Source organism: Moschus berezovskii, chromosome 6, assembly GCF_049115385.1.
Source record: "Moschus berezovskii isolate FMDL1 chromosome 6, NW_MosBer_1.0, whole genome shotgun sequence".
NCBI lineage: Eukaryota > Metazoa > Chordata > Mammalia > Artiodactyla > Moschidae > Moschus > Moschus berezovskii.
This window is the reverse complement of record NC_142465.1, coordinates 98,477,417-98,505,216: the sequence shown is the minus strand read 5'-3', so window position 1 is coordinate 98,505,216 and position 27,800 is coordinate 98,477,417. Positions and strand designations below refer to the sequence as shown.

General features: G+C 40.4%; 1 protein-coding gene across 1 annotated transcript; it reads left to right on the top strand.

Annotated features, from left to right (window-relative positions):
• Positions 1–125: 125 nt before the first annotated feature.
• On the top strand, positions 126–26,110 carry MGST1 (microsomal glutathione S-transferase 1). The gene is made up of 4 exons (XM_055395319.2): positions 126–284; positions 7,887–8,027; positions 10,864–10,958; positions 25,496–26,110. Exons 2-4 carry the CDS (start codon positions 7,902–7,904, stop codon positions 25,740–25,742), a joined length of 468 nt encoding a protein of 155 aa, XP_055251294.1. The 5' UTR covers positions 126–284; positions 7,887–7,901; the 3' UTR covers positions 25,743–26,110.
• Positions 26,111–27,800: the final 1,690 nt, after the last annotated feature.

The window sequence follows — 27,800 nt, the reverse complement described above, 5'->3', positions numbered from 1 at the left end:
AAAAGAAAGAGTTCAGAAAGCGCAACCGGTGGGCGGAGGTTACTCCGGGAGAGAAAAATCAGGCGACTTAGGGGAGGGGTTTGGCGAGGTCGGCCCTTGTGCTTTCCGCTGCCCAGAGCCAAAAGCGGAGGAAATTAGCCAGAGGGGGCGTGGCCTCTGTGTCCCGCCAGCCCCGCGCAGTGAAAGTCCCACAGCTCCCGAGCAACCCGCTTCTGGAACCCGCTCGCGGTCTTTCTCCTGCTCGGATTCACAGCACCTGCTCGGGAGTGGTGTGTAAGCAGAGGGTAAGAAGAGAGAGGGTGGCGGCGGGAAGGGGGCCGGGGTGGCAGGTGCAGGCTTGGGGTATTTCTGCCGACCTGAAACTATGTTTGCACAGAGTAACTGCTAAAAGTTTGCTTTTCAATCCATTACTTTTAAAAGGGAGTTTCATTCCTTTACCCTCCAATCCCGTAGATAAACGGTCAAACTCCAGGAATAAAACTTGAGAGAATAATTCTTGTGTTTAAGTGATGATTTACCCACTTTGAATTCTCAAGCTAAGGGAGCATCCACTTGGAAAGGGCGCCTGTTGAGCTTTGGGGGAGTAAAACTTGGGCTCGTGTAACAGCAATCGAGGAATGGCTGCAGTTTAAGCAACTTCTGTTCATCCTAGGGGGGTAAAATCGTGCAGAACCTCTGAGATCCAGGACAAACTGGCCTTTGCATTGCCTGAAAGATAGAACTTGCTTTTCTTGGTTCACTTTGACAGGTCAGAGAAACACCAGCAAGGTAAAAATAATAGTAATAATGAACAAAGTGCAGCATGACCTGAGTCAGATCCTATTAGATGAATTAGATACCGTTAGAGTCAGTTCCGTGGGGTCGCTAGGGGTCGGACACGACTGAGCGACTTCACTTTCACTTTTCACTTTCACACATTGGAGAAGGAAATGGCAACCCACTCCAGTGTTCGTGCCTGGAGAATCGCAGAGATGGGGGAGCCTGGTGGGCTTCCATCTATGGGGTCACACAGAGTCGGACACAACTGAAGTGACTTAGCAGCAGCAGCAGCAGAGTCAGTTGACTGGAAAGCTGAGGATCAAACCCCTTGGGAGGGTTCTCGACTGTGGGGGTGGGAGGGGAAAGCCATGTGGAAGGAATAGAGGAGAGAGGAGCCCTTTCCTGGGAGTTAAGGCCTCATCTGTGACTGCCATTGCTGGACTTGGGCGATGGGGGCCAGGGTGCCTGCAGATTCTATCTCCCTGCTGCGTTCTTTGAAATAGTCACAAGCCCTTTTGGTAGTCCCGACACCACTTTTTATTTTCTCCTCTTCCCTCTGCTGTTTACTCTCTAAGAAAGTGCCAAGTGGGCTGTCATCAAACATTATTGAATAGCCTTTGGAAACTTGTCCAGGCCCCCAGCTAACAGGCTTTAAACCAGGCGAGGCCAATGTTCTCAAAGCCCTAGCCTGCTGTGAATACCAAAGTAGACACACCTTTTGCGTTCTGTGGGAATTAGGCTGGTATTGAGTTTTGCTGTCTTCTGAGGTTTCCAAAGTAAGAGACCTGTGTGTGTTGACCATCTTTGGCCATCTTGAAAAATAGCAAATTGGTCTAAATTTGAATATTACTTTCTGTGGCAAGGGCGGTTTTTCTGAGGGTTTGTTTGAGAGTGGAGTTTCTTAAATGCTGAGACTGGAAAAGGAGGTCAGCATAGTTTCCTGAGCACCCCCCACAGCCCAGCAGCATTCCCCCCATCCCCACCCGGCACACCTGGGCCCTGAAGCGTAGGGGGCCATGTCTGCAGTCACTCAGTCTTTTCAGTAAATTCTAGAACTCACAAACAGCAAGGAGATCACTGAATTCTCTTTATCTCATGGGCAGTGTTCTGTTGCTTTAAGAAGGTCTGAAATTGCAGAGTCATGACCATGGGAATGTGTGCTCACATTTTCTATGTGTTGCACAATATTGATGGAGAAAGGCCGCCATAAATAAGAGAACTTTGCTCTTTTTGGCCAAGAGCCTATAAAGAGGACTGTTTCTCAGTTAATAGTATCTGTCAATAAACTGTGATAGACAATAAGGGGGTGGGAGTGGGATTCTGGGGGGAGGGTGAGGGGGATAAGACAGGAAGGGGATTTGACAGAAAGAATTCCGCAGAAGACCGGGGTAGTCCAGGATTCTTCTCCTTGATGGTGGATAGCCTACAGGTTCAACATTAGAGAAAACTGGGTTCCTGTCTTGGGCCCTCCACTGTGAATTTGGGTCAGATTACTAATTCTACTTCTCTGGGTCTCAGTTTTGTTATATGTTCAAGGTAGAGACAAATATTATTTGCTCTGACTGCTTGAATGTCTCCAAGTTCTCAAAAGAGATAATGCTATAGCCTTTGAAAACGCTGAAATTGTATCCTAAGTGCCTAGAACAGTGCCAACAGCTTATTTATTCACCAACTACTTAGCTAGCACTTACCAGGTCCCACTGCCTTTCTTTTTTCTTTTTATATTTTTATTTCAAACTTTTTATTTTGTACTGGGGTATAGCCAGTTAACAATGACCTGACAGTTCCAGGCAAACAGCGAAGGGACCAAGCCACTCATAGGCATGCATCCACTCTTTCCCAGACTCCCCACTTTATGCTTTATTCACTTAATGCTCTCAAGAGTGTTGTGAGGTAGGAGGTTTTATTAACCTCATGTTGCAGGGAAGATAATCACAGCTGGTAAATGACAGAATTGGATCCACTACATCTAGTTCTGGAGTCTGTCTTTGTCCTTTGTAAAGGCACCCCCTCCACATTAGGTGACTGAGTCCCCCTCTCTGGTGAGATAGGTAGATATATTCTCTATTATGCCAACCAGTGTTGGACAATGAAAGGGACAACACACTGTCCAAATAGAATTCATCACTGGAATAATTTCTATAACTCATCACCAAGTTTCATGTTTTGCTCTGCTTACTTTTCTTAGATAATTTCTACTGCATTCCTTGACTACTCAAATCACTGAACACTTTAACCTCTGAATTATTATTACTGCTCTACTGCTCTCCTCTCTTGATGATCTTTCATGAACAAAGCTTCTAGTAACTTCTGTTTGGAGTGCAGTGCAGTGGCATGATGCAAGTTCAAGGCAGCTTATCAACAAATAAACCTTGAAAAAATCTAGATTAGCGCTGCCTAATTTCATGTTATAAATGACTCCTATTTCTTAATGTCTTACCTTTACCTCTGCTTACCCCACCCTCAGATGGGCTGGGAGTGGACCATGTCCATCCTGAGAGGCGATTTGTGGGCCCACAGCATGCGGTATCAGGAGAGATTTTGGCCATCTCTCAAAACCACAGACTGGAGGAGCTAAGCCACATTCTTGGTGATTGAGAAATTCTCTCTGTGAAGTACACTTTGTGCATTGTTCACATTTAGAGAAAAAAAAAAAAAATCCTGCTGTTGACCTTTGTCCCCAGCTGCTCAAGATTTTGTGTTCTTTTCCCAGCAACAGTCTGAAAGTCTTCCACCTTTTCACTACTCTTTCAATACCCATGTTTACTGAGAGAAAACCATCTTCTCAACTTTTCTTTCATTGCTAAATGTATTTCATTCTGAGAACATTGGTGAAGACCTACAGAAACCTGTTGGCTTTTAAAACTAGGGTTGGATAGTAGCACCTCCTACTTGATAAACTTTTCTTAAATTTTTTTTTTAATTAACCTCCCTGCTGTGTCTGTCCAGAGGCATAGGATTTAGGGATTCCTTATTAAGCTAATTATTCCAAGTGCACTGTGAAAAAGAATGCCATTTATTGGTGACTCCTCCCCACCCCCATACTAGAATGATAGTAGATTCATTAAATGTTGCAAAAAGCAAGGGGTGGAGGCTTCCTGGCAGTCTAGAGGTTGAGACCTTCCCAGGTAGGCTGGTGTGGGTTTGATCCCTGTTGGGGGTGGGGTACTAAGATCTCACATGCCTTGGTTGCCAAAAAAAAAAAGTCCCATAAAACTGTGGAAAAAATCCAAATCAAAAAACAAGTCTTTAAAAATGTTACTGAAAGTATAATATTATCTTGCACTGAGAAATGTGGACTGAAAAAAACATAATGTGAGAGCTATGAGTTCAGTTTTTGTTGAGGCTTACTGAGGACTGTAGCCCAGGAGACAGCCCCTCAGCTAGCTTCTCTAAAGCTGAGGAACTTCTCTAAAGAGGTAGATGGGGAAGTCAGTATATAAATGATTTTGGTAAAGAGGGTATGTGCAGTCAAACCCAGATCTTGGTAGAAGGTTGATGCTGGTTATGAGGAATAGGTGTCTCCATTAATGATTTTAGTGCTTTTCTAGGTATGAGAAGATGCACGAAATTTGGCTCATAAAAATTTCTCCCGGAAAGTCTAACTCTCTGAAAGCCAGTTTTGCCAGTTTTCCTAGAACACAGGGTGACTTCTTTCTGATAAACTCTGAACTCCTTTCAGGGCATGATAAAGATTCTCATAGAATCAGATGGCAAGTGACAGTCTTTAGCTGGCAGAATCTATCATACTTGCTTTTAAGACTACTGGCCTGTGGCGGTGGATTAATTTGCTACTGTGTGTGTATGTGTGCGTGTTTAAGCTAAAGGCAGCTGATCCTTGAACATCATGGGGGTTGGGAACCTATCCTGTGGGAAGGTGAGCATCCATGTATAACTTACAGTCACCCCCTTCTTATACACAGTTTCTCTATATCCATGGCTCTGCATCTGCAGATTCAACCAACTACTGATTGTGTACCACTCTGGTATTTAGTATCGAAAAAATCCAAATGTAAGTAGATCCACATGAATCTGCGTAAGTAGATCTGTGTTGTTCAGGGGTTAACTGTACATTTCTATTTGCCTGAACCCAAGAAGGCTATTTTTAGCCTACCTTTCAAAATAGAGATTGCTTAGGAAGCTTTGGGTTTTTATTTCCAAAATGGAACTAATACTCACCTTGATGCATAATTGGAAGAAGAAGGAAGATAACTGGTAGAATGGGTGCTGGCTCTGGTGCAGGTGTAGGGTAGGTGCAAGGTAGGCATTCACTCAATGTTGGTTGAATCAGAATTAAGCAGTTGCAGTCTTTTAAAGGAGACAGTGCAGTGTAGTTGGTATATGATATATGAGATCAGAGATTTGTGTTCTTGTCCCAGTGTGGCTGTTCAATATCTCTAATTTCCATTTTTTTCATCTGTACAATAGATATACTCATGAGGATTATAGTCTTATAGAAATTATGTAAGGTAATGCGCATAAAATACATGGTATAATATAGCCAAGTCTTATAACATTAAATATGTATGTATTATATATATATGGACATATGTATAGACTTATGTCACATTCAACAGTAACATACAGACAACTGGATGACCAGTAGCAGAGTCTGGAAAGATATATAGGTTTATAGATTATTGGTAGAGGGATAGAATGATTAGCATAATCGCTCTAAATAGATTGCATGCAGGAGTTGAGTTTTAAAGGCAGGAACAGATATGTCTACAAGAGACAACACTCCATGCTAAGCCAGTAAAATGGTGTTTAAGCTTGGGTATGAGAAAAGATGGGCTTCTCAGGTGGCACTAGTAGCAAAGAACCCATCTGCCAATACAGGAGACGTAAGAGATGTGGGTTTGATCCCTGGGTTGGGAAGATCCCCTGGAGAAGGGCACAACAGCCCACTCCAGTATTCTTGCCTGGAGAATCCCATGAACAGTGGAGTCTGGTGGGCTATAGTCCATAGGGTTGCAGAGAATTGGACATGACTGAAGTGACTTAGCATGCATGCACATATGCACTCATGATAAAAGATGTGTGTTTATGTGGAAGAAAGAAGGTGTAGGTAGTGGGGTTGATAATAGAACAGAGGAGGTTAAAAAGAATGTCAGATAGTACAGAATTTCAGCTTTTTCCTAAATTCTTACCCACTTGGATGTGAGTATCATCTGTGTACCTATTCTTCCACCTCCTGAGCACTTCTCAAGTTACTCTTCCACCTCTAGATTCAGGGAGTTACATTCCATTTACTCTTGACAGCTTTTCGATGGGAGTAAATATAGAATGTGAAGTGACCTGAAGAGTTAGGTAAAGCTAGTCCTCCTCCCCTTGTCCCTTCTACGAAAGTATCGTAAATGTCTATTTCTCCCCCCACGTTTGCAAGCCTTTTATTTTATGTTACCATTATTGTTGGTGTGAATGATGACCCTGGTCGTGGTGATAGTGATGATCATGATGAGATAATAAGCTTTATTGAGGGTTTTCATGGACCTGGCACTGTGCTAGGTATGTTCCACATGTTATCTCACTTAAATCCTGACAATAATCCACTAAGTTGGGAGATGCCGACTCATTGGAAAAGACCCTGATGCTGGGAAAGACTGAGGGCAGGAGGAAAATGGGGGCAACAGAGGATGAGATGGTTGGATAGCATCATCGATGCAATGTACCTGAGTTTGAGCGAACTCCGGGAGATGGTGAAGGACAGGGAAGCCTGGCGTGCTGCAGTCCATGGGGTTGCAGAGTTTGGCATGACTTAGTAACTGAACAACTATTCCTATCTTCCCAATGAAGAAATGCACTTTCACAGAGGCTAAATCTCTCAATCAAAGACAATAACCAAATGATGTGACTGGAATTCAAATCCTGGCATCTGAGATCTTGATTACCACTGAAATGACAAAAGGTTGTGAACTGGATTTATAAAGAAGGGCGTGTATTAGAATTTAGGCATTTCTGATCACCGAAGAATTGATGCTTTTGAACTGTGGTGCTGGAGAAGACTCTTGACAGTCCCTTGGACTGCAAGGAGATCCAACCAGTCCATTCTAAAGGAGATCAATCCTGGGTGTTCATTGGAGGGACTGATGCTAAAGCTGAAACTCCAATACTTTGGCCACCTCATGCGATGAGTTGACTCACTGGAAAAGACTCTGATGCTGGGAAAGGTTGGGGGCGGGAGGAGAAGGGGACGACAGAGAATGAGATGGCTGGATGGCATCACCGACTCTGTGGACATGAGTTTGAGTGAACTCCGGGAGTTGGTGATGGACAGGGAGGCCTGGCGTGCTGTGATTCATGGGGTCGCGGAGAGTCGGACATGACTGAGCGACTGAACTGAACTGAACTCAAACATTAATGGTACTACGAAGTTTATAGTTTGATATTTTGAAAGAGATTCATGGATCCTGGTTTGTGTCCAATTTGTGGCTCATCTTGATGCAAAATATGGTTTTATTCTAGCTTTAGCAAAGTTTACTTATGTATATTTGCTTGTGATAACCCCTATATTTTCATTTTCACTCAGTACCTGTTTGATATGTTCAAACTTAATGATATAGAACCAGAAAAAACCAGGGATGTGGGTGAGATGAATTGGGAGATTCGGATTGACACATATACACTATTGATACTATGTATAAAATAGATAACTAATGAATAGAGCCTACTCTATAGCACAGGGAACTCTACTTAGTGCTTAGTTGTGACCTCAATGGGAGGGAATCCAAAAAAGAGTGGCTATATGAATAGGTATAGCTGATTCACTTTGCTCTACAATAGAAATTAATACGACATTGTAAAGCAGCTATATTCTAATAAAAACAAATTTAAAAAAAGAAAACCATGGATAAGAGCAAAGACTATTACATGTATTTCTTGACCTATATAAAAATAGTAACTTAAATAAATGATTAAAATGGAAAAAAAGAACTGGAAAAAAACATGATACTATTCATTTAAAAGAAAAAATCTAAATGATTATTTCTTCTTCAAATAACTCATAATATCTTCAAGAACAATATGGTTAATACTATAGTATAAGGACACCAAGTGACCATCAAGTTATTTGGGGGTATTTATGTCTGTTTTATCCTATCTTGTCTAAAATCTTTTTAACATTCCAGACCAAAATCAAAAAAATGGTCAACCTTTCACAGCTAATGGAGAATGAAGTATTCATGGCTTTTGCCTCCTACACGACAATTGTGCTTTCAAAAATGATGTTTATGAGCACTGCAACTGCATTCTATAGACTGACAAGAAAGGTAAGACATGGGAGGCAGTATTTTAACAGTTGGGATTCTGGGAAGCAATTTTCTTATTTTTTTTGTAAAGCCCAATGGCATATTGTTTAATACTGTAAATGAATATACAGTCATTTAGTTCAAGTGGTTCTGATATATTTACAGAATAGGCAGTTTCTCCCAGAAATCAGTAAATGGTTTTTTGTTTGTTTGTTTTTATTGTTCAGTTAGCATACGAGATTTCTGAAGTATCAGATTTTTCAAGGAAATTTTGTGATTTCGAAGTTAATTTTGCTAACTAGAACTTAGAAAATAGTCACTTTCTAGATAGTGAATTGATGTTTTCAGCTCTATTACAGATCAGGGATATGCCTTAGAGCACAGAATTAAGTTCTTATTGTTATCAATAGAGTCTCTGATTGGGACAAGGCATTTGAATTTTGTGTGGTTGTGATTTCTTAAGTGGATAGTATTTCTACCCAGCATTATAACAGTTTTTTTTTTTTTTTTTAATGGAGGCTTGGGGAAGGTGGTAGAAAGTTTTGAAACACATAACCCATATACAGGGGAAGAGTTTCCCTGATGGCTCAGGGAAAGAATCTGCCTGCAGTGCAGGAGATTCAAGAGACATAGATTCAATCCCTGGTCTGGGAAGATCCCTGGAGGAGAAAATAACAACCCACTCCAGTATTCTAGCCTACAGAACCCCATGGACAGAGGAACCTGGCAGGCTACAGTCCATGGGGTTGCAAAAAAAGTCGGACACGACTGAGTGACTGAGCAGGCAACCTGTATGCAGGTTGGTTTTGTGACAACAGTGATGTGGGTAAAGCAAAGCTACAAAGTTAGATGATTTTCACTGCTGTGGCTCCTGTGCCTGTTCACCAGCTTCTTTCTGGAAAACATCACTTCTCTCTTTTGGTCCCGGTCCTGAGTTTCTGTCCTCCAGAGCCTTGCTTTTATTTAGGTCATAGTCCCCCCTAAGGTACTTACTTATTACTATCTTGAGGTATCATTCCTTCCCAATGATGTTTGCATTTTAATGGGGCACATATCCACACGGGTAAACCTCTAACAGGGCAAGGTGTCTGAGCCTCTGGCTATAAAGTGGCTGCTACTACCAGGTCTTGACTCAGTGGTAAAGAATCCACCTGCCAGTGCAGGAGACACAGGAAATGCGGATTTGATCCCTGAGTCAGGAAGATCCCCTGGAGCAGGAAATGGCAACCCACTCCAGTATTCTTGCCTGGGAAATCCCATGGATAGAGGAGCCTGGTGGTCTATGATCCATGGGGTTTAAAAACAGTCGGACACAGCTGAGAGACTAAACAAGCAACCATCAGATTCACAGTATCCTCTAGAAATACTATGGCATCAAGGACAGCAGAAATGTTGCTTGTCTTCGAAGAAAAGGGGAAGGGAATTCAAATTTGTGAAGTGCCAGTGATCCATGCTAGGCGCCGTGACACTCTATTTGTGTGTCAGGTCACGGAAGCATTTTACATCATTATTCTATGAGATGAGCGTTACTCTTCCCATTTTATGGATGAGGAAATCAAAATCAGAGCGGTTAAGTACCTTTCCCAAGGTTACACACCAACCAAGGCTGAGGCTGAGATTCAAATTCAGATTGGTATAAACTCCTATTTCAAGCACTTTCCATTGTAATACATTATTTACTTATGCAAAAATCTCTTTATTGAACATCCAGTATGTGTCATGCATTTATTTCAGAACCAGACAGACAGATCTGCCCTCAAGAGCTGATCAGTTCTCCTCAACATGTTTATCTGAAATAAATGCTCATGTCGTATTAAGAAAAATACTATAATATTTATGAAGTTTCTCAGCTTAAATTAAGGCTAATTTTATAGTTCATGTTTTTCTTTATTATAAATCATTAAATAGAGGAACATAAGTATTTTTAAATGCATATTTCAAGTTTCAGGGAATGGGGAAATCATTTCAAAGAGCCTAATAATGACAGGAAGGACTATGTGAAAATATGCCCTGGAACATGTGCTTGGTGTTTATAGGAATGCAGTTCAACTTCTTATATTTCACTGGATTATTCAACCTAAAGTTTTAGTTAATTCAGAAGAAAAAAAGGCACACATATCCTAACAAAGTATAAAACACTTTTTCTGTCCCCACTCTTATGCTGCTTGCCTGTTCTCTGGTATCTTTGGCAAATAAACTTATGAGTTTTGTATGAGCCAATCAGTTGGAAATAATGTTCTTAGGGAAAAGTGCATCAATATTACTATTAAAAAATGCCAGTTCACCGTAATAATAACTTTTTATTATTTTAATGAGGACTCAAAATTATGCTTTTTTTCTGGTTTTGCTGCCTTTCACTGTTTTTATGTATTGGTTTTTATTTAAGTTCTTATTTATGCTTCTCTTTAAATATTTTTTGTACTGTTATTAAAAATTCAGGTTTTAAGAAGAGATGCTTTCTCCTGTGTGTATGTGCATAGTTGTGTCCAACTCTTTGCTACCTTATGGACTGTAGCCTGTCAGACTCCTCTGTCCATGGGATTTCCCAGGCAAGAATACTGGAGTGGGTTGCCATTTCCTACTCCAGGGGATCTTCTGGACCCAGGAATCAAACCTGCATTTTCTGTGTCTCTTATGTTGGGAGGCAGATTCTTTACCACTAAGCTACCTGAGAATCCACATTCTTTCTCCTACCCCTGGGTTTGATCTATAGCTCCCAATTTTTTTTTTTTTCATAATGACCAACTTGGATGTCTGTATTTCTTCTGATAAAATATGATTATCAGGTAGAGTACCCCCCATGTTATTTGGTATTTGAAATAGGTTTCTTTTTTTTTTTTCTCGGTATTTGGAATAGGTTTTTGCCAACCCAGAAGACTGCGCAGGCTTTGGCAAAGGAGAAAATGCCAAGAAGTATCTTCGGACAGATGACAGGGTGGAACGTGTTCGAAGGTAAACCAGTGTCTCCTAAAATGACTCATCTGATCACAGGACGTTGGTCTCAGAGTCAAGAGAGGATGTTGGGGTCTTGAAGAAAAAGAAAAGTCAACCATTTTCCCTACTCTATTATAGAAAATTAGCGATCCAGAAGTCTCCAGCTATCACTGTGATTGCATGTATTTCCAATTTAGCTTTTCTGTGCACTATGTTAGGGTTAATGACTTTGTTCTGTGTAGGGATTTATCAAAAATAATGACAGGTAGGAGGTGAAATGAGGCCGATAGATTCTTACAGTTTTTGTCCTCTTTCTCCAGAGGTGAGACTGTCAGCTTGGGTGAAAGGTTGAAGAACTAGGTATTTTTGCATAAAATGGAAAGTATGAACTTGGGAAATCTCTACCTAACTTCTCTCTCTCTCCCTCCTTTGTAGATATTATATTTAATGTACAGAGAATTCAGTGAGAATGAAAAGCAATAAGCCAAGATACCATCTACCCAGCTTCCTAATGATACCATTAATAAAGTTATTTTAAAAGCACATTCAATTCTAGTTCTGAAGGTATATTTCTTAATCCTTGTCAAAAAGTGATGTAAATTACAAACTTTTTCTTTCATCTTTACTGAGGCTTAATTGACAAAATTGTAAGTGTACAGTTTGCAGTGTACAGTGTCATTTGATACACATATATGTTTCTAAGGAGTCCTTCCATTGAATTAGTTGACATTAATTAATGAATTTCATTAATTAACACATCCATCACATCTCAGATTTCATCTCTCCTCCCCTCTTTTCTGGTAAGAACATTTAAATTCTGCTCTCATAGCAACTTTCAGTTATATGTACTGTGTGTTCAGTATGCTCAGTAATGTCTGACTCTTTTGCGGCCCCCTGGACTCTTAACCTTCCCGCCTCCTCTGTGCATGGAATTTTCCAGTCAAGAATACTGGAGTGGGTTGCCATTTCCTACTCCATGGGATCTTCCCGACCCAGGTATTGCAGTCCCATCTCTCGTATCTCCTGAGTTGGCAGGCTGTTTCTTTACCCCAGTGCCACCTGGGAAGCCCCAGCTTTCATTCAGTTCAGTTCAGTTCAGTTCAGTCGCTCAGTCGTGTCCGACTCTCCGCGACCCCATGAATCACAGCACGCCAGGCCTCCCTGTCCATCACCAACTCCCAGAGTTCACTCAAACTCATGTCCACAGAGTCGGCGATGCCATCCAGCCATCTCATTCTCGGTCGTCCCCTTCTCCTCCCGCCCCCAACCTTTCCCAGCATCAGAGTCTTTTCCAGTGAGTCAGCTCGTCGCATGATGTGGCCAGAGTATTGCAGTTTCAGCTTTAGCATCAGTCTTTCCAATGAACACCCAGGACAATGAACATCCTTTAGAATGGACTGGTTGGATCTCCTTGCAGTCCAAGGGACTGTCAAGAGTCTTCTCCAGCACCACAGTTCAAAAGCATCAATTCTTCGGCGATCAGCCTTCTTCACAGTCCAACTCTCACATCCATACATGACCATGGGAAAAACCATAGCCTTGACTAGACGGACTTTTGTTGGCAAAGTAATGTCTCTACTTTTTAATATACTATCTAGGTTGGTCATAACTTTCCTTCCAAGGAGTAAGCGTCTTTTAATTTCCTGGCTGCAATCAGCATCTGCAGTGATTTTGGAGCCCCCAAAAATAAAGTCTGACACTGTTTCCACTGTTTTTCCATCTATTTCCCATGAAGTGATGGGACCAGATGCCATGATCTTTGTTTTCTGAATATTGAGCTTCAAGCCAACCTTTTCCCTCTCCTCTTTCACTTTCATCAAGAGGCTTTTGAGTTCCTCTTCACTTTCTGCCATAATGGTAGTGTCATCTGCATATCTGAGGTTATTGATATTTCTCCCAGCAATCTTGATTCCAGCTTGTGCTTCTTCCAGCCCAGCGTTCCTCATGATGTACTCTGCATATAAGTTAAATAAGCAAGGTGACAATATACAGCCTTGATGTACTCCTTTTCCTATTTGGAACCAGTCTGTTGTTCCATGTACAGTTCTGACTGTTGCTTTCTGACCTGCATACAGGTTTCTCAAGAGGCAGGTCAGGTGGTCTGGGATTCCCATTTCTTTCAGAATGTTCCACAGTTTATTGTGATCCACACAGTCAAAGGCTTTGGCATAGTCAATGAAGCAGAAATAGATGTTTTTCTGGAACTCTCTTGCTTTCTCCATGATCCAGCGGATGTTGGCAATTTGATCTCTGGTGCCTTTGCCTTTTCTAAAACCTGCTTGAACATCTGGGAGTTCACGGTTCACATATTGCTGAAGCCTGGCTTGGAGAATTTTGAGCATGACTTTACTAGTGTGTGAGATGAGTGCAATTGTGCGGTAGTTTGAGCATTCTTTGGCATTGCCTTTCTTTGGGATTGGAATGAAGACTGACCTTTTCCAGTCCTGTGGCCACTGCTGAGTTTTCCAAATTTGCTGGCATATTGAGTGCAGCACTTTCACAGCATCATAATACAGTGTTATCTGCTGTAGTCAATGTGTTATCCTTTAGATCCTCAGACCTTGTTCATCTTGTAACTGACAGTTAGTACTATTTTATCAACCTCTCCATATCTCCCCCAACCCCTAGCCCCTGGCAACGACTGCTTTCTATTCTTATGAGTTCAGCCTTTTTTCCTTTCGGTAGATTCCATTTATAAATGATACCATACAGTATTTGTCTTTCTCTGTCTTAGTTATTTCATTCACCATAATTCCCTCCAGGTTCATCCAAATGACAAGATGTCCTTTTTTTTTTAAGACCGAATAATATTCTAATCTTTTTGGGATAATGGCAGGTAAGTTCTGTGCTGTGCTGTGCTTAGTCGCTCAGCTGTGTCCAGCTCTTTGTGACCCCAGGGACTGTAGCCCACGAGGCACCTCTGTCCATGGGATTCTCCAGTCAAGAATACTCGAGTGGGCTGCCATGCCCTTCTCCAGGGGATCTTCCCAACCGAGGGATTGAACGCAAGTCTCCCACATTGCAGGTGGACTCTTTTAACATCTGAGCCACCAGGGAGGACCTTCCAAACTGTTCTCCATAGTGGCTGTAGCGGTTTATATTCCCAGCAGCAATGTAGAAGAGTTCTCTTTTCTCCATATTCTGGCAAGTATTTGCTACCTCTTGTCTTTTTCACAGTAGCCATCCTGATAAGTGTAATGTGATAACTCATTTTGGTTTTGATTTGCATTTCCCCAGCTGATTAGTGATGGTGAATACCTTTTCATGTACCTCTTGGCCATTTGGATGTCTTCTTTGGAAAAATGACTATTTGGGTCTCCCTTTTTTAATTGGATTATTTTAATTGTTTATCTATTAATTTGGAGCTATGAAATTGTGAGTTCCTTATATACTTTTTAATATTAACTGCTTATCAGATATGGGGTTTGCAAATATTTTTTCCCATTCCATAACTTGCATTTCAATTTTGTTGATGGCTTCTCTTGCTGAGCAGGAGCTTTTTGACTTGATGTAGTCCCGCTTGTTTATTTTTTTGCTTTTGGTGTCAAATCCAAAGAGATCATTGCCAAGACCAGTGTCAAAGAACTTACAACCTTTATATTCCCTCTAGAAATTTTATGGTTTCAAGTCTTATGTTCAAGTCTTTAATTAATTTTGAGTTGATTTTTGTGTACAATATAAGATAGGGTAGTAAGGCAATGGCAACCCACTCTAGTACTCTTGCCTGGAAACTCCCATGGATGGAGGAGCCTGGTAGGCTGCAGTCCATGGGGTCGCTAAGAGTTGGACACAACTGAGTGACTTCCCTTTCACTTTTCATTTTCATGCATTGGAGAGGGAAATGGCAACCCACTCCAGTGTTCTTGCCTGGAGAACCCCAGAGATGGGAAAGCCTGGTGGGCTACCGTCTATGGGGTCGCACAGAGTTGGACACGACTGAAGCGACTTAGCAGCAGCAGCAGCAGCAGCAGCAGCAGTTTCTTTTGCATGTGGAAATCTAGTTTTCCTGACACAATTTACTGCAGAGGCTGCCCTTTCCTACTGTGTGTTCTTGGTTTCTATATAAAAAAATGAGTATACATGCATGAGTTTATTCCTGGGTTCTCTATCCTGTTCCATTGATCTGTGAGTCTGCTTCTACGCCAAAAAAATACTGACTTGATTTCTATAGCTTTGTAATGTAGTTTGAAATCAGGAAGTATAAAGTTTCCAGCTTTGTTTTTATTGCTCAAGATTGCTTGGATATCATTTGTGGTTTCACACGAATTTGGGGACTTTTTAAAAAAATTTCTCAAAAAGTGCCATTGGGATTTTGAGAGGGAGTATATTAAATCTGTAGGTTACTTTGGGTTGTGTGGACATTTTAACAATGTTAACATTAATTTTTCCAGTCCATGAGGAGAGAGTATATTTCTGTTTATTTATATTTCTTCTATTTCTTTCAATCAGTATCTTATGGTTTTCAGTATATAGATCTTTCCCCTCTTTGGTTAAGTTTATTCCTAAGCATTTTATTCTTTTTGATGCTATTTTAAAGTTCATCTTCCCCAGTGACTCAGTGAAAAAAAATCCATTTGCCAAGTAGGAGACTTGGGTTCAATCCCTGGGTTGGGAAGATACCCTGGAGAAGGAAATGGCAACCCACTCCAATATTCTTCCCTTGGAGATCCCATGGACAGAGGAGCCTGGTGGGCTACAGTCCATGGGGACTCAAAGAGTCGGGTACAGCTTAGTAACTAAACAGCAACAGCAGTAAAGTTAATCTATTTTATCCTTCCAAAAAATCAGTTCTTAGATTCATTGATTTTTTTCTATTGTATTTTAGTTTCTATTTCATTTATGTCTATTCTGATCTTTGTAATATCTTTCCATTACTAATTTTGGGCTTAGTTTGCTTTTCTTAGTTTCTTGATACGTCAGGTTAGGTTGTTCATTTGAGATTTTTTTCTTAAATGTTGGTGTTTATCACTGTAAACTCCCTTCTTAGATTGCCTTTGCTGAGTCCGCATGAGTTTGGTATGTTCTGTTTCTATCTTTATCTGTCTCAAGATAGTACTGATTTCCAGTTTTCTTTTTGTAATTGATTTCTAGTTTCATATTGTTGTGGTTGGAATAAACACTTGATTTTGCACTTCTTAAATTAATTAAGACTTGCTTTTTGGCCTAAGATATTATCTATCTTGGGGAATGTTCCATGTGTGCCTGGGAAGAATGTATATTCTGTTGCTGTTGGATGTGAAGTTCTGTAAATGTCTTTTAGGTCCATCTGAGCTAAGTGATCTTTCTAGCTGATCTATCCATTGTTGAAAATGAGATATTGAAGTCCTCTATAATTATGCTATTGTTATTTCTCCTTCAGATCTGTTACTGTTTGCTTTATATATTAAAGTTTCCTGTATTGGGTGTATATATATTTACCAATGTCCTCTTAATGCCTTGATCCCCTTTATCATTATATAATGAACATTTTTGTCTCTTGTTACAGTTTGTTTTGATATAAGTATAGCTTTTTCAGCTTTCTTTTGGCTTCCATTTGCATGGGATATCTTTTTCTGTACCTTCACCTTGTGTCTATGTATGACCTTAACTCTTCATAGGCAGCATATTGTTGCTGCTGCTGCTGCTGCTAAGTCGCTTCAGTCGTATCCGACTCTGTGCGACCCCATAGATGGCAGCCCACAAGGCTCCGCCGTCCCTGGGATTCTCCAGGCAAGAACACTGGAGTGGGTTGCCATTTCCTTCTCCAATGCATGAAAGTGCAAAGTGAAAGTGAAGTCGCTCAGTCATGTCCGACTCCTAGTGACCCCATGGACTGCAGCCTACCAGGCTCCTCCCATGGGATTTTCCAGGCAAGAGTACTGAGTGGGTTGCCATTGCCTTCTCCGAGCATATTGTTAGGTCTTGTCTTATTTTTATCTGTTCACTCATTTTTGTTTGATTGGAGAAGTTAGCTCATTTTGATTTAAAGTAATTTCTGATGCTTCCCTGGTGGCCCAGACGGTAAAGAATCTGCATGCAATGCAGGGGTCCTGAGTTTGATCCCTAAGTTGGGAAGATCCCCTGGAGAAGAGAATGGCTACACTCCAGTATTCTTGCCTGCAGAATTCCATGGACAGAGGGGCCTGATGGGCTACAGTCCATGGGTCACAAAGAGTCAGACATAACTGAGTGACTAACACTTTCACTTCACTTCATGTACTTATTGCCATTTTGTTAATTTTTTTAAAAATTGTTTTGGAATTCCTTTATTCCTTTCTCTTTCATTGTGATTTGATGATTTTTCTCTCAGGGTAAGCTTTGATTGCTTTCCTTTTATCTTTTGTGTATCTACTGTGAATTTTTACTTGGTGGTTACCCTGAGTCTTATGTAAAACATCTTGTTTTATAACAGCTTAGCTTTTAATCCATGCAAGTGACTTAATGACTAAACAACAACAACAACAAATCTTAATCCACATTTTCTAACTAATTTATTGAGAAAGTTGAGGAAAGAGCCAAGTTTATATCAAAATAAAGAATATGGAGATGTGCACAAATGCAGGATTGAAGACTAAGTTAATCTTGAGACTGTATACCATAAGGGAATCTGCAGAAATCTTTGGAGGGGCTTCAGACTTTCCAGGAAATCAAGTGATAAGGCAAATATGATCTTGATTCTAAAGGGATTAGATGCTGCAGCTGATACCTGAATTAGAGAAGTAAATTTTTTTTCAGTCTCCATTTCATTATCTATTTATACCCACCAAATTGTAAAAGTGTAGTCAAATATATTCATGGTGTTTCCTATCTTAACTATTCATCACAAAACTAAATATCTAAATGTTTAAGTATGGCAGTGAAAACTCCTCACTGCCTCTTTAATTTTATATACTTTTGCTTATCCTGTGAAATGTGTCTAGAATTATACCACAGTGTAGATGTGCATTAGAAAATACTAGATGAAGATGGTACCTAACTTCAGTGTTTCATATGTTAGAAAAATGGATTGGCAATAGAATCTCAATAGAAAAAATTTTTCCGTGGGGAGGTCAGTCAAGATGGTGACACAGGGCACTCCTGACCTTCTCCCTTACACTCGTGTTGTTGCTCAGGTTGTTCAGTGGCGAAGTTGTGTCTGACTCTTTGAGATTCCATGGACCACAGTATGCCCATGAAAGCTTAGCAAAAGAAATTTTATTTGGGGATTTTAGATGCCTTTCACTCTCCTTTCTCAGCCCCTACTTCTGTCTCTCCTTGCCCATGGGATGGTATTTCTAGAGGAGAAAGCCATTATCTAAGCTGATCGTCTCATCAGATTGTGAACAACAAATAACGTTTAGTGAGAACAATTGCCCTTAGTTGTGAAAGGAGTGTGTCCTTGAGGAGTATGCAGGGACTGTGTGTACAGCGCCCCCTGGTGATCCGACACTGGCTTTTCAATGTGGCAAGAAAGAATCTCCAGGGAAGAGAAGCTTCTAGTTTCCAGGTGTATTTTTTGAGGTCAGATCAGTTCCATTAACAAAGTGATTTACTAAATCACTTTTTGAGATAATTTTCAGAATAAGAGTTTCCACAATCTCCCCTCTCCATTTTTAGCCTAGAATTCTTCTTTTTCATTACTTCTATTTGTAATTATCAAGTTGTTTCTATTAACATATTTTGGTGACAGGGACCGAATTTGGCTACAAAGGACGTGAAAGATATGCTTTTAGGCATGCAATTTTGAGAAATATACACTAGACATATGGGACCCTTAATTAAAAATATAAAGTAATATGTATTGAAATGTCAAGTTAAGTAACCTAAAGTAAGTTATTTATATTCTGGGCATATGGAAATCTGTGATGATTAGAAAGCCTTTTACATTATGCATTTATTTAATCCTATCCCATATTGTTTTAGAAAGAATTCAAGACTATATACATTCCCCGTGTGTGTGTGTGTGTGTGTGTGCACGCGCACACTCAGTTGCTCAGTCATGTCCAACTCTTTGCAACCCCATGGACTGCAGCCCATCAGGGTCCTCTGTCTATAGGTTTTTCCAGGCAAGAATACTGGAGTGGGTTGCCATTTTCTCCTGGGGATCTTCCTGACCAGGGGATCAAACCCACGTCTTTTGCGTCTCCTGCATTGGCAGGTGAATTCTTTACCACTGAGCTACCTGGGAAGTCCCATGTACATTCCTTACAACAAGATAAAGTTGTAAGGTAACCAAGCAGCTGAAGAAATAAGGTGAAACATTTACAAGAGAAAAAAAGGGTTTTAGTCCTTAGGAAGAGATGTTTAGAATGAGCTACATTCAACGGTAGAGAATACCTCTTTATTGAGACTCTTCAGTGGCGTCCGGTTGATACTCACTGGGAATTCTTCAAGGAAGTGGAGGATGGGATAAAACTTAAAGCTAGATGATTCCTTTCTAATGCATGAATGAAGCATTTATTGAGAGATTACTGTGTGTCTCACTGTTACTCCTTTTATTGGAATGCTGTAAAATGGCTTTAAGACTGACTTCCTGCCCTTGAGGGGTTTATAACTTTTCCACTGAAAAGAAGACTAACATGAATATCGTACTTAAAAGCAAAACCAATACCCAGTTGTGGATGTGACCAATGATAGAAACAAGGTCCGGTGCTGTAAAGAGCAATATTGCATAGGAACCTGGAATGTTTGGTCCATGAATCAAGGCAAATTGGAAGTGGTCAAACAGGAGATGGCAAGAGTGAACATAGACATTCTAGGAATCAGTGAATTAAAATGGACTGGAATGGGTGAATTTAACTCGGATGACCATTATATCTACTACTGTGGGCAGGAATCCCTTAGAAGAAATGGAGTAGCCATCATGGTCAACAAAAGAGTCCGAAATGCAGTACTTGGATGCAATCTTAAAAATGACAGGATGATTTCTGTTCGTTTCCAAGGCAAACCATTCAATATTACAGTAATCCAGGCCTATGCCCCAACCAGTAATGCTGAAGAAGCTGAAGTTAATCGGTTCTATGAAGACCTATAAGACCTTTTAGAACTAACACCCAAAAAAGATGTCCTTTTCATTCTAGGGGACTGGAATGCAAAAGTAGGAAGTCAAGAAACACCTGGAGTAACTGGCAAATTTGGCCTTGGAGCACGGAATGAAGCAGGGCAAAGGCTAATAGAGTTTTGTCAAGAGAACGCACTGGTCATAGCAAACACCCTCTTCCAACAACACAAGAGAAGACTCTACACATGGACATCACCAGATGGTCAACACCGAAATCAGATTGATTATATTCTTTGCAACCAAAGATGGAGAAGCTGTATACAGTTAGCGAAAACAAGACCAGGAGCTGACTGTGGCTCAGATCATGAACTCCTTATTGCGAAATTCAGTCTTAAATTGAAGAAAGTAGGGAAAACCACTAGACCATTCAGATATGACCTCAATCAAATCCCTTATGGTTATACAGTGGAAGTGAGAAATAGATTTAAGGGACTAGATCTGATAGATAGAGTGCCTGATGAACTCTGGACGGAGGTTCGTGACATTGTACAGGAGACAGGGACCAAGACCATCCCCATGGAAAAGAAATGCAAAAGAGCGAAATGGCTGTCTGAGGAGGCCTTACAAATAGCTGTAAAAAGAAGAGAGGCGAAAAGCAAAGGAGAAAAGGAAAGATATAAGCATCTGAATGCAGAGTTCCAAAGAATAGCAAGGAGAGATAAGAAAGCCTTCCTCAGTGATCAATGCAAAGAAATAGAGGAAAACAACAGAATAGGAAAAACAAGAGACCTCTTCAAGAAAATTAGAGATTCCAAGGGAACATTTCATGCAAAGATGGGCTCGATAAAGGACAGAAATGGTATGGACCTAACAGAAGCAGAAGATATTAAGAAGAGGTGGCAGGAATACACAGAAGAACTGTACAAAAAAGATCTTCACGACCAAGATAGTCACGATAACGTGATCACTGACCTAGAGCCAGACATCTTGGAATGTGAAGTCAAGTGGGCCTTAGAAAGCATCACTGTGAACAAAGCTAGTGGAGGTGATGGAATTCCAGTTGAGCTATTTCAAGTCTTGAAAGATGATGCTGTGAAAGTGCTGCACTCAATATGCCAGCAGATTTGGAAAACTCAGCAGTGGCCACAGGACTGGAAGAGGTGAGTCTTCATTCCAATCCCAAAGAAAGGCAATGCCAAAGAATGCTCAAACTACCGGACAATTGCACTCATCTCACACGCTAGTAAAGTCATGCTCAAAATTCTCCAAGCCAGGCTTCAGCAGTATGTAAACCGTGAACTCCCAGATGTTCAAGCAGGTTTTAGAAAAGGCAGAGGCACCAGAGATCAAATTGCCAACATCCGCTGGATCATGGAGAAAGCAAGAGAGTTCCAGAAAAACATCTATTTCTGCTTCATTGACTATGCCAAAGCCTTTGACTGTGTGGATCACAATAAACTGTGGAACATTCTGAAAGAGATGGGAATCCCAGACCACCTAACCTGCCTCTTGAGAAACCTGTATGCAGGTCAGGAAGCAACAGTTAGAACTGTACATGGAACAACAGACTGGTTCCAAATAGGAAAAGGAGTACGTCAAGGCTGTATATTGTCACCTTGCTTATTTAACTTATATGCAGAGTACATCATGAGGAACGCTGGGCTGGAAGAAGCACAAGCTGGAATCAAGATTGCTGGGAGAAATATCAATAACCTCAGATATGCAGATGACACTACCATTATGGCAGAAAGTGAAGAGGAACTCAAAAGCCTCTTGATGAAAGTGAAAGAGGAGAGTGAAAAGGTTGGCTTGAAGCTCAACATTCAGAAAACAAAGATCATGGCATCTGGTCCCATCACTTCATGGGAAATAGATGGAAAAACAGTGGAAACAGTGTCAGACTTTATTTTTTTGGGCTCCAAAATCACTGCGGATGCTGATTGCAGCCATGAAATTAAAAGACGCTTGCTCCTTGGAAGGAAAGTTATGACCAACCTTGATAGTATATTAAAAAGCAGAGACATTACTTTGCCAACCAAGGTCCGTCTAGTCAAGGCTATGGTTTTTCCCATGGTCATGTATGGATGTGAGAGTTGGACTGTGAAGAAAGCTGATCGCCGAAGAATCGATGCTTTTGAACTGTGGTGCTGGAGAAGACTCTTGAGAGTCCCTTATACTGCAAGGAGATCCAACCAGTCCATTCTAAAGGAGATCATTCCTGGATGTTCATTGGAGGGACTGATGCTAAAGCTGAAACTCCAATACTTTGGCCACCTCATGCGACGAGTTGACTCACTGGAAAAGACTCTGATGCTGGGAAAGGTTGGGGGCGGGAGGAGAAGGGGACGACGGAGAATGAGATGGCTGGATGGCATCACCGACTCTGTGGACATGAGTTTGAATGTACTCCGGGAGTTGGTGATGGACAGGGAGGCCTGGCGTGCTGTGATTCATGGGGTCGCGGAGAGTCGGACACGACTGAGCGACTGAACTGAACTGAACTGAACCTCTCATTAGATGTTAAGTAGTAGGATACAAGTATAACTTCCTAGGGTCTTTGGGAATATTTCATAAGGGAAGAAGTTGAAGAATGTTAGGATTTGGAAGGAAAAAAGGAGATGAGAGAACATGGCAGTTTGGAAAAATTTCTTTGCAGGAACTTGAACACACTGCTACATGCTGAGCATAAAGAGCTTTGGGTAAGAGAAAGGTGTCAGCTAGTCTGGTGTGAAGCTCCTTTTGTGGTTGGCCACCCCCTGACAGTTCTCAGTGATGTATAGCAACTCTGGTTTAGGTCAGGTCGATGCTGAGATCCGAGTGGTTCTGATCTGACTAGGGTGATATGACTGAAGCATCTTGAGCATAGAGCAGGGCTGGATTTAATAAGGTCAGTCCAGAACAAGCTTGCACCATGGAGCATCTACCCAAGAAAGAAAGGACATGGGAACCATGGGATGAAGGAGAGGAAGTAATAGACCCTGGTAGAAAGTGGTCATACATGAAGATGGATGTCCATCTGCTACTAGGTTTTGGTAGCCATCTAGGAATGACACAGAAATGAAGGAAACTTCCCCTTTAGGATGCTTTCTGTTTGAGTAGAGAAAGGGTTACAGTGGGAAGATGATACTGAACTACAGCAGATGCTCACTGGGAGAGGGTGTGTCTACGGTGGGGTCTAAAAGGAAGAGTGATCGACAGGTACACACTTATATTTAGAAAAGATAACCAACAAGGACCTGCTGCACAGCACAGGGAACTCTGCTCGATATTATGTGGCAGCCTGGATGGGAGGGGAGTTGGGGGAGAATGAATACATGTATATGTAAGGCTGAATCCCTTTGCTGTCCACCTGAAACTATGACAACGTTGTAAATCGGCTATACTCCGATATAAAATAAAAAGTTAAAAAATAAAACTAAAAAAGAAGAGCATATAAGATGGCGTAAATTAACACAGTGTGAGGCTCCGTTGAAAACTGGCCTTACTAGAACAGTGAGGAATACTGTGAGACCATTTTGAGGGTTGAGGACAAGGGAAAAGAACTAGATGAAAGAAAGAAATAGAGGGAGGCCAGGAAAAATGGAGAGGCCATTAAGTTCCAAGGAATCCCAGCCCTTGAATTTCCTCCCCCAAACCCCCGCCACTGGAGCTCTTTACCTCTAATTTTCCTTGACTTTCTTCTCTGTTTTCACACTGTATTCTATTTGTCAATTGCTTAATATAGACTTGGGGCTTCCCAGGTAGTGCAGTGGTAAAGAATCTGCCTTCCAGTGCAGGAGACATAAGAGACACAGGTTCGATCCCTGGGTTAGGAAGATCCCTTGGAGCAGGAAAGGGCAACCCACTCCAGTATTCTTGCCTGGAGAAGCCCATGGACAGAGGATCCATGGGCAGGTTGCAGTCCATGGGGTCACAAAGAGTTGACACAACTGAGCAACTGAGTGCAAACATATTTCTACGTGGTCTCATCATTATAGGTTCTTTCTCAACATTAAAAATGTCTGTCCTTTTAAAATGTGGTAAAGGAGAAAAGTAACATGGCCTAGATGGGAGGTGAAGAAATATCTGTGGTCCAGAAGGAGAATTCAAAGGATCCAAACAAATACCCTTGATGTAATTGGTGATGTGAACTCATCTTTAGTAGAAAATAGTGTTTCTGCCCTTTCTTGCCCACCTCGCTTTCAGTAACCCTTGGGTTGTTCCGTGAAACAGAGGGAACAAGAACACTCATACCCTTTCTGTCTTGGCTTTATTTAGGGACAGGTGGTTGTTTATTTATATCTTTCAAAATTGTTACTTATCTAAGTTACTGTTACCTTCTGCGTGCCTTTATGTTGTTATTCTGTTTGTCAGGAGAATTTAGAGATAATCTACAAAAAACAAGAAAAAGGAAAGGAGGTGATAATGGTGATCTTTGAGCAAAGATTATTTAGTAACTACACTTTTTTTGACTAAAAGAAAAAAGTGAAAGTGAAATTCACTCAGTCGTGTCGACTCTTTGCGATCCCATGGACTGCATAGTCTATGGAATTATCCAGGCCAGAATACTAGAGTGGGTAGTCTTTCCCTTCTCCAGGGGATCTTCCAAACCCAGGGTCTCTTTCATTTTGAAGTATGTATCAGTAGCTTACAAGTTCTATCAAAATCTCAATTTATAGTCTAGATTCTTAAGCAGTTTTTAACTGTGGAAACTGGAACAGGGTTACCAGATTTGAGAATTAAGCACTTGATAAATATATTTATAAAAATATAGTTTTTTATAAATACACACTTTATATTTAAAAAAAAAAATCTCGTCAGTAATTGACGTGCCTTGTGTTCATGATCCTAGCCGGAGGTGCCATGAATTGGAGAAAGAGTTGTGTCTAAGCCATGCTTTCTGTTTCCTTCTAGCTGTGGTATGAAATTCAGATCTAGGATGCATGACTTTCACTTTATTATTGTCTATCATGTTTGTTTATATTTTGCCCCATCACTACTAATTCCTTTTGTAATTTTAGGATAGGTTGGCTGACATTTTCCCCATGTTTGAAAGGCTAGTTATATATTCTGTTATCTGTATGTGGAGAAAATTAAATTCTTAATATTAAGATTGGTAAATTGATTTCTGGTAACCTAGTGGCTTGGGTGAATGGGCAGGGGTGGTATCAGTGACCATTTTGCATCCTAGCACAAGTGAGGAGAGTCTTAAGAAAGATACTAACCCAAAGAATTTTCTTCTTTTGGGAAGAAGAATTTTTATAAGAGGAATCTTGAATTGCTGTTGTACAGACCTCAGAAGAAAGAATATTTTATATGTATAAAAATGATGGGAGTTTTATTATGTAGAAGCACTTTGATATTCTTGGAAGTGCAAAAAACCTTTTTTCTTATTTGTTGAGATACACTGAAAATAAAAGAAACAAAATAATGAGTCATTCTCAGTAACAGCCAAGTGAATAGGGAAGCAAGGGAATTTGAGAGAAATAAAATGAATCTTACTTTGCATGTTTAAGATCCATTAACACTTCTATTTAGTTTCAGAAGAGAGGGAAAAGTGAATGTATTTCTGCTGATTTTGAAATTAGGGTTTTACAAGTCATCTTTTTTTCCACAGAGCCCACTTGAATGACCTTGAAAACATTGTGCCATTTCTTGGTATTGGCCTTCTGTATTCCTTGAGTGGTCCAGACCTCTCTACAGCCATCCTGCACTTCAGACTCTTTGTCGGAGCACGAATCTACCACACGATTGCGTATTTGACACCCCTTCCCCAGCCAAATCGCGCTTTGGCTTTTTTCATTGGCTATGGAGTTACACTTTCAATGGCTTACAGATTGCTGAAGAGTAAGCTGTACCTGTAAAGAGAATCATACAACTCCTCATCCAGTGATTTTCTAAAAATTCTGTACTTCCAATTTATAATGAATCCTTTTATCATTTTAAGCGGGAGGGGAGCAGAGAAATTAAGATAGAGAAAACCTAATCTGCATATTAATGCTACCAATATCCTTTATTCTTGTTTGTATTTACACAGGACGTTGAACATAATTTTTAATTTCTTTGTCTTATTCATAAAGTACTTTGTTGTAAATTTTGATTATAATTTGTAACTTTTGTTCAACATTTCATATTTTAAATCTTTAAAAAGAGTAATTATATGTATGTTAAACCTGTATTTCAATATTGATGAAATGGGCATATGAAATAAAGAATTCAAAGGATAATTTCATTTAGTTTTATCTTTCTCAAAATATTTTCAAAGTTTCAAGCTACAGAAAAGTAGTACCATGAACTTTTATATATGTTTCACCTAGATTTACCAGTTGTTAACATCTCCCCATACTTCCTTTAGCTCCATCACTCAATGTTTTTTCTGAACAATTTGAAAGTTGGTCAATTGCTAAGTTGTGTCTGACTCTTTTTGGCCCCATGGACTGTAGCACACCAGGCTTCCCTGTCCTTTGCTATCTCTCGGAGTTTGCTCAAACTCCTGTCCATTGAGTCAGTGATGCCATCCAACCATTTTGAAAGTGAGCTGCTCGTAACACACTTCACTCTAAATACAACATGTATCTCCTATGTACAAAACAGTCTCCAAATAACCATATCATTATCACACCAAATAAATATAACTAAGATGGTATAGATGAACCTATTTGCAGGGAAGAAATAGAGATCTCACTTGGTGCTCTGTGATGACCTAGATGGCTGGGATGGGGCTGGGAGGGAGGTCCAAGAGGGAGGGGATATTTATGTTTACATAGAGCTGATTCACTTCTTTGAACAGCAGAAACTAATGAGACACTTTGAAGCAATTATGCTCCAATTTAAAAAAGAAATATAACTCTAATACAATAGTATTATTTAACATATATGGTGAGTAGTGAAAGTTGCTCAGTCGTGTTTGACTCTGCGACCCTGTGGACTATACAGTCCATGAAACTCTGTAGGCTAGAATACTGGAGTGGGTAGCTGTTCCCTTCTCCAGGAGATCTTCCCAACTCAGGGATCAAACCCAGGTCTCCCACATTGCAGGTGGATTCTTTATCGGCTGAGCCACCAGGGAAGCCCATTTTAACATATATATTTAACATAACGTAGTTCATATTTAAAGTTTCCCTAATTTTCCCAATCATGTCCTTTATAACTACTTTATTTTTGACCTAGGAATCAGACAAGGGCCTCACACTGCCTTTTGTTATCATTTCTATTTACTTTTCAATAAAATGGATGATTTCTTCTTTTTTTTTTTTTTCATGGCCATTGTGTCCCGTGGTGCTGGGAAGGCTCATTCCCAGGTCTAGGGAAGTGATGGGCCACTCAGTGTGCTAAAATTGGACCAGGCCTTTCAAGTAGCAAAAGTCTCTGGACCACTGTCTTACTAGCCTCCTGGTCCAGGAAAATATTTCCTCTTGTTGCTTTTTCCCATACCCAGAGTCACATTATTACAATTATTGATCTCATATGGAACTGTCAGTTCAGCATTATATCACAGGCTCAGTGAAACAAGTGACATAGAAAATAATATAGCCATAGCTAGCAGTTATTAGTAAAATAAGAATTATAAATCAGGAACTTTCATTAGATAAAGCCTGGTATACCCCAAGTCACCTGACTTCATTCGTTAAATGATTATAGTCTGGTGTTAATCTCCTGGTTGTACATTATGGAGCATCCGACCTTTATCTGAAGATTGGTTACTGAGATAAGCCTTAGAAACTAACCTAGAGTGTCCTTTTTAATAACTTAATTAAATCTTTTAGCAGTATCACATAACAAGGAACTGTCTCAGCAGTGAGTCTTAGTAAACACTAGACATTAACAAAACTAGAAACTTAATTTAACAATTTACAAAACTTAATATTCCATGATTTGATACTAGCATTTTTTGATGAGTTTGAGGCTGGTTGTTTCATAGA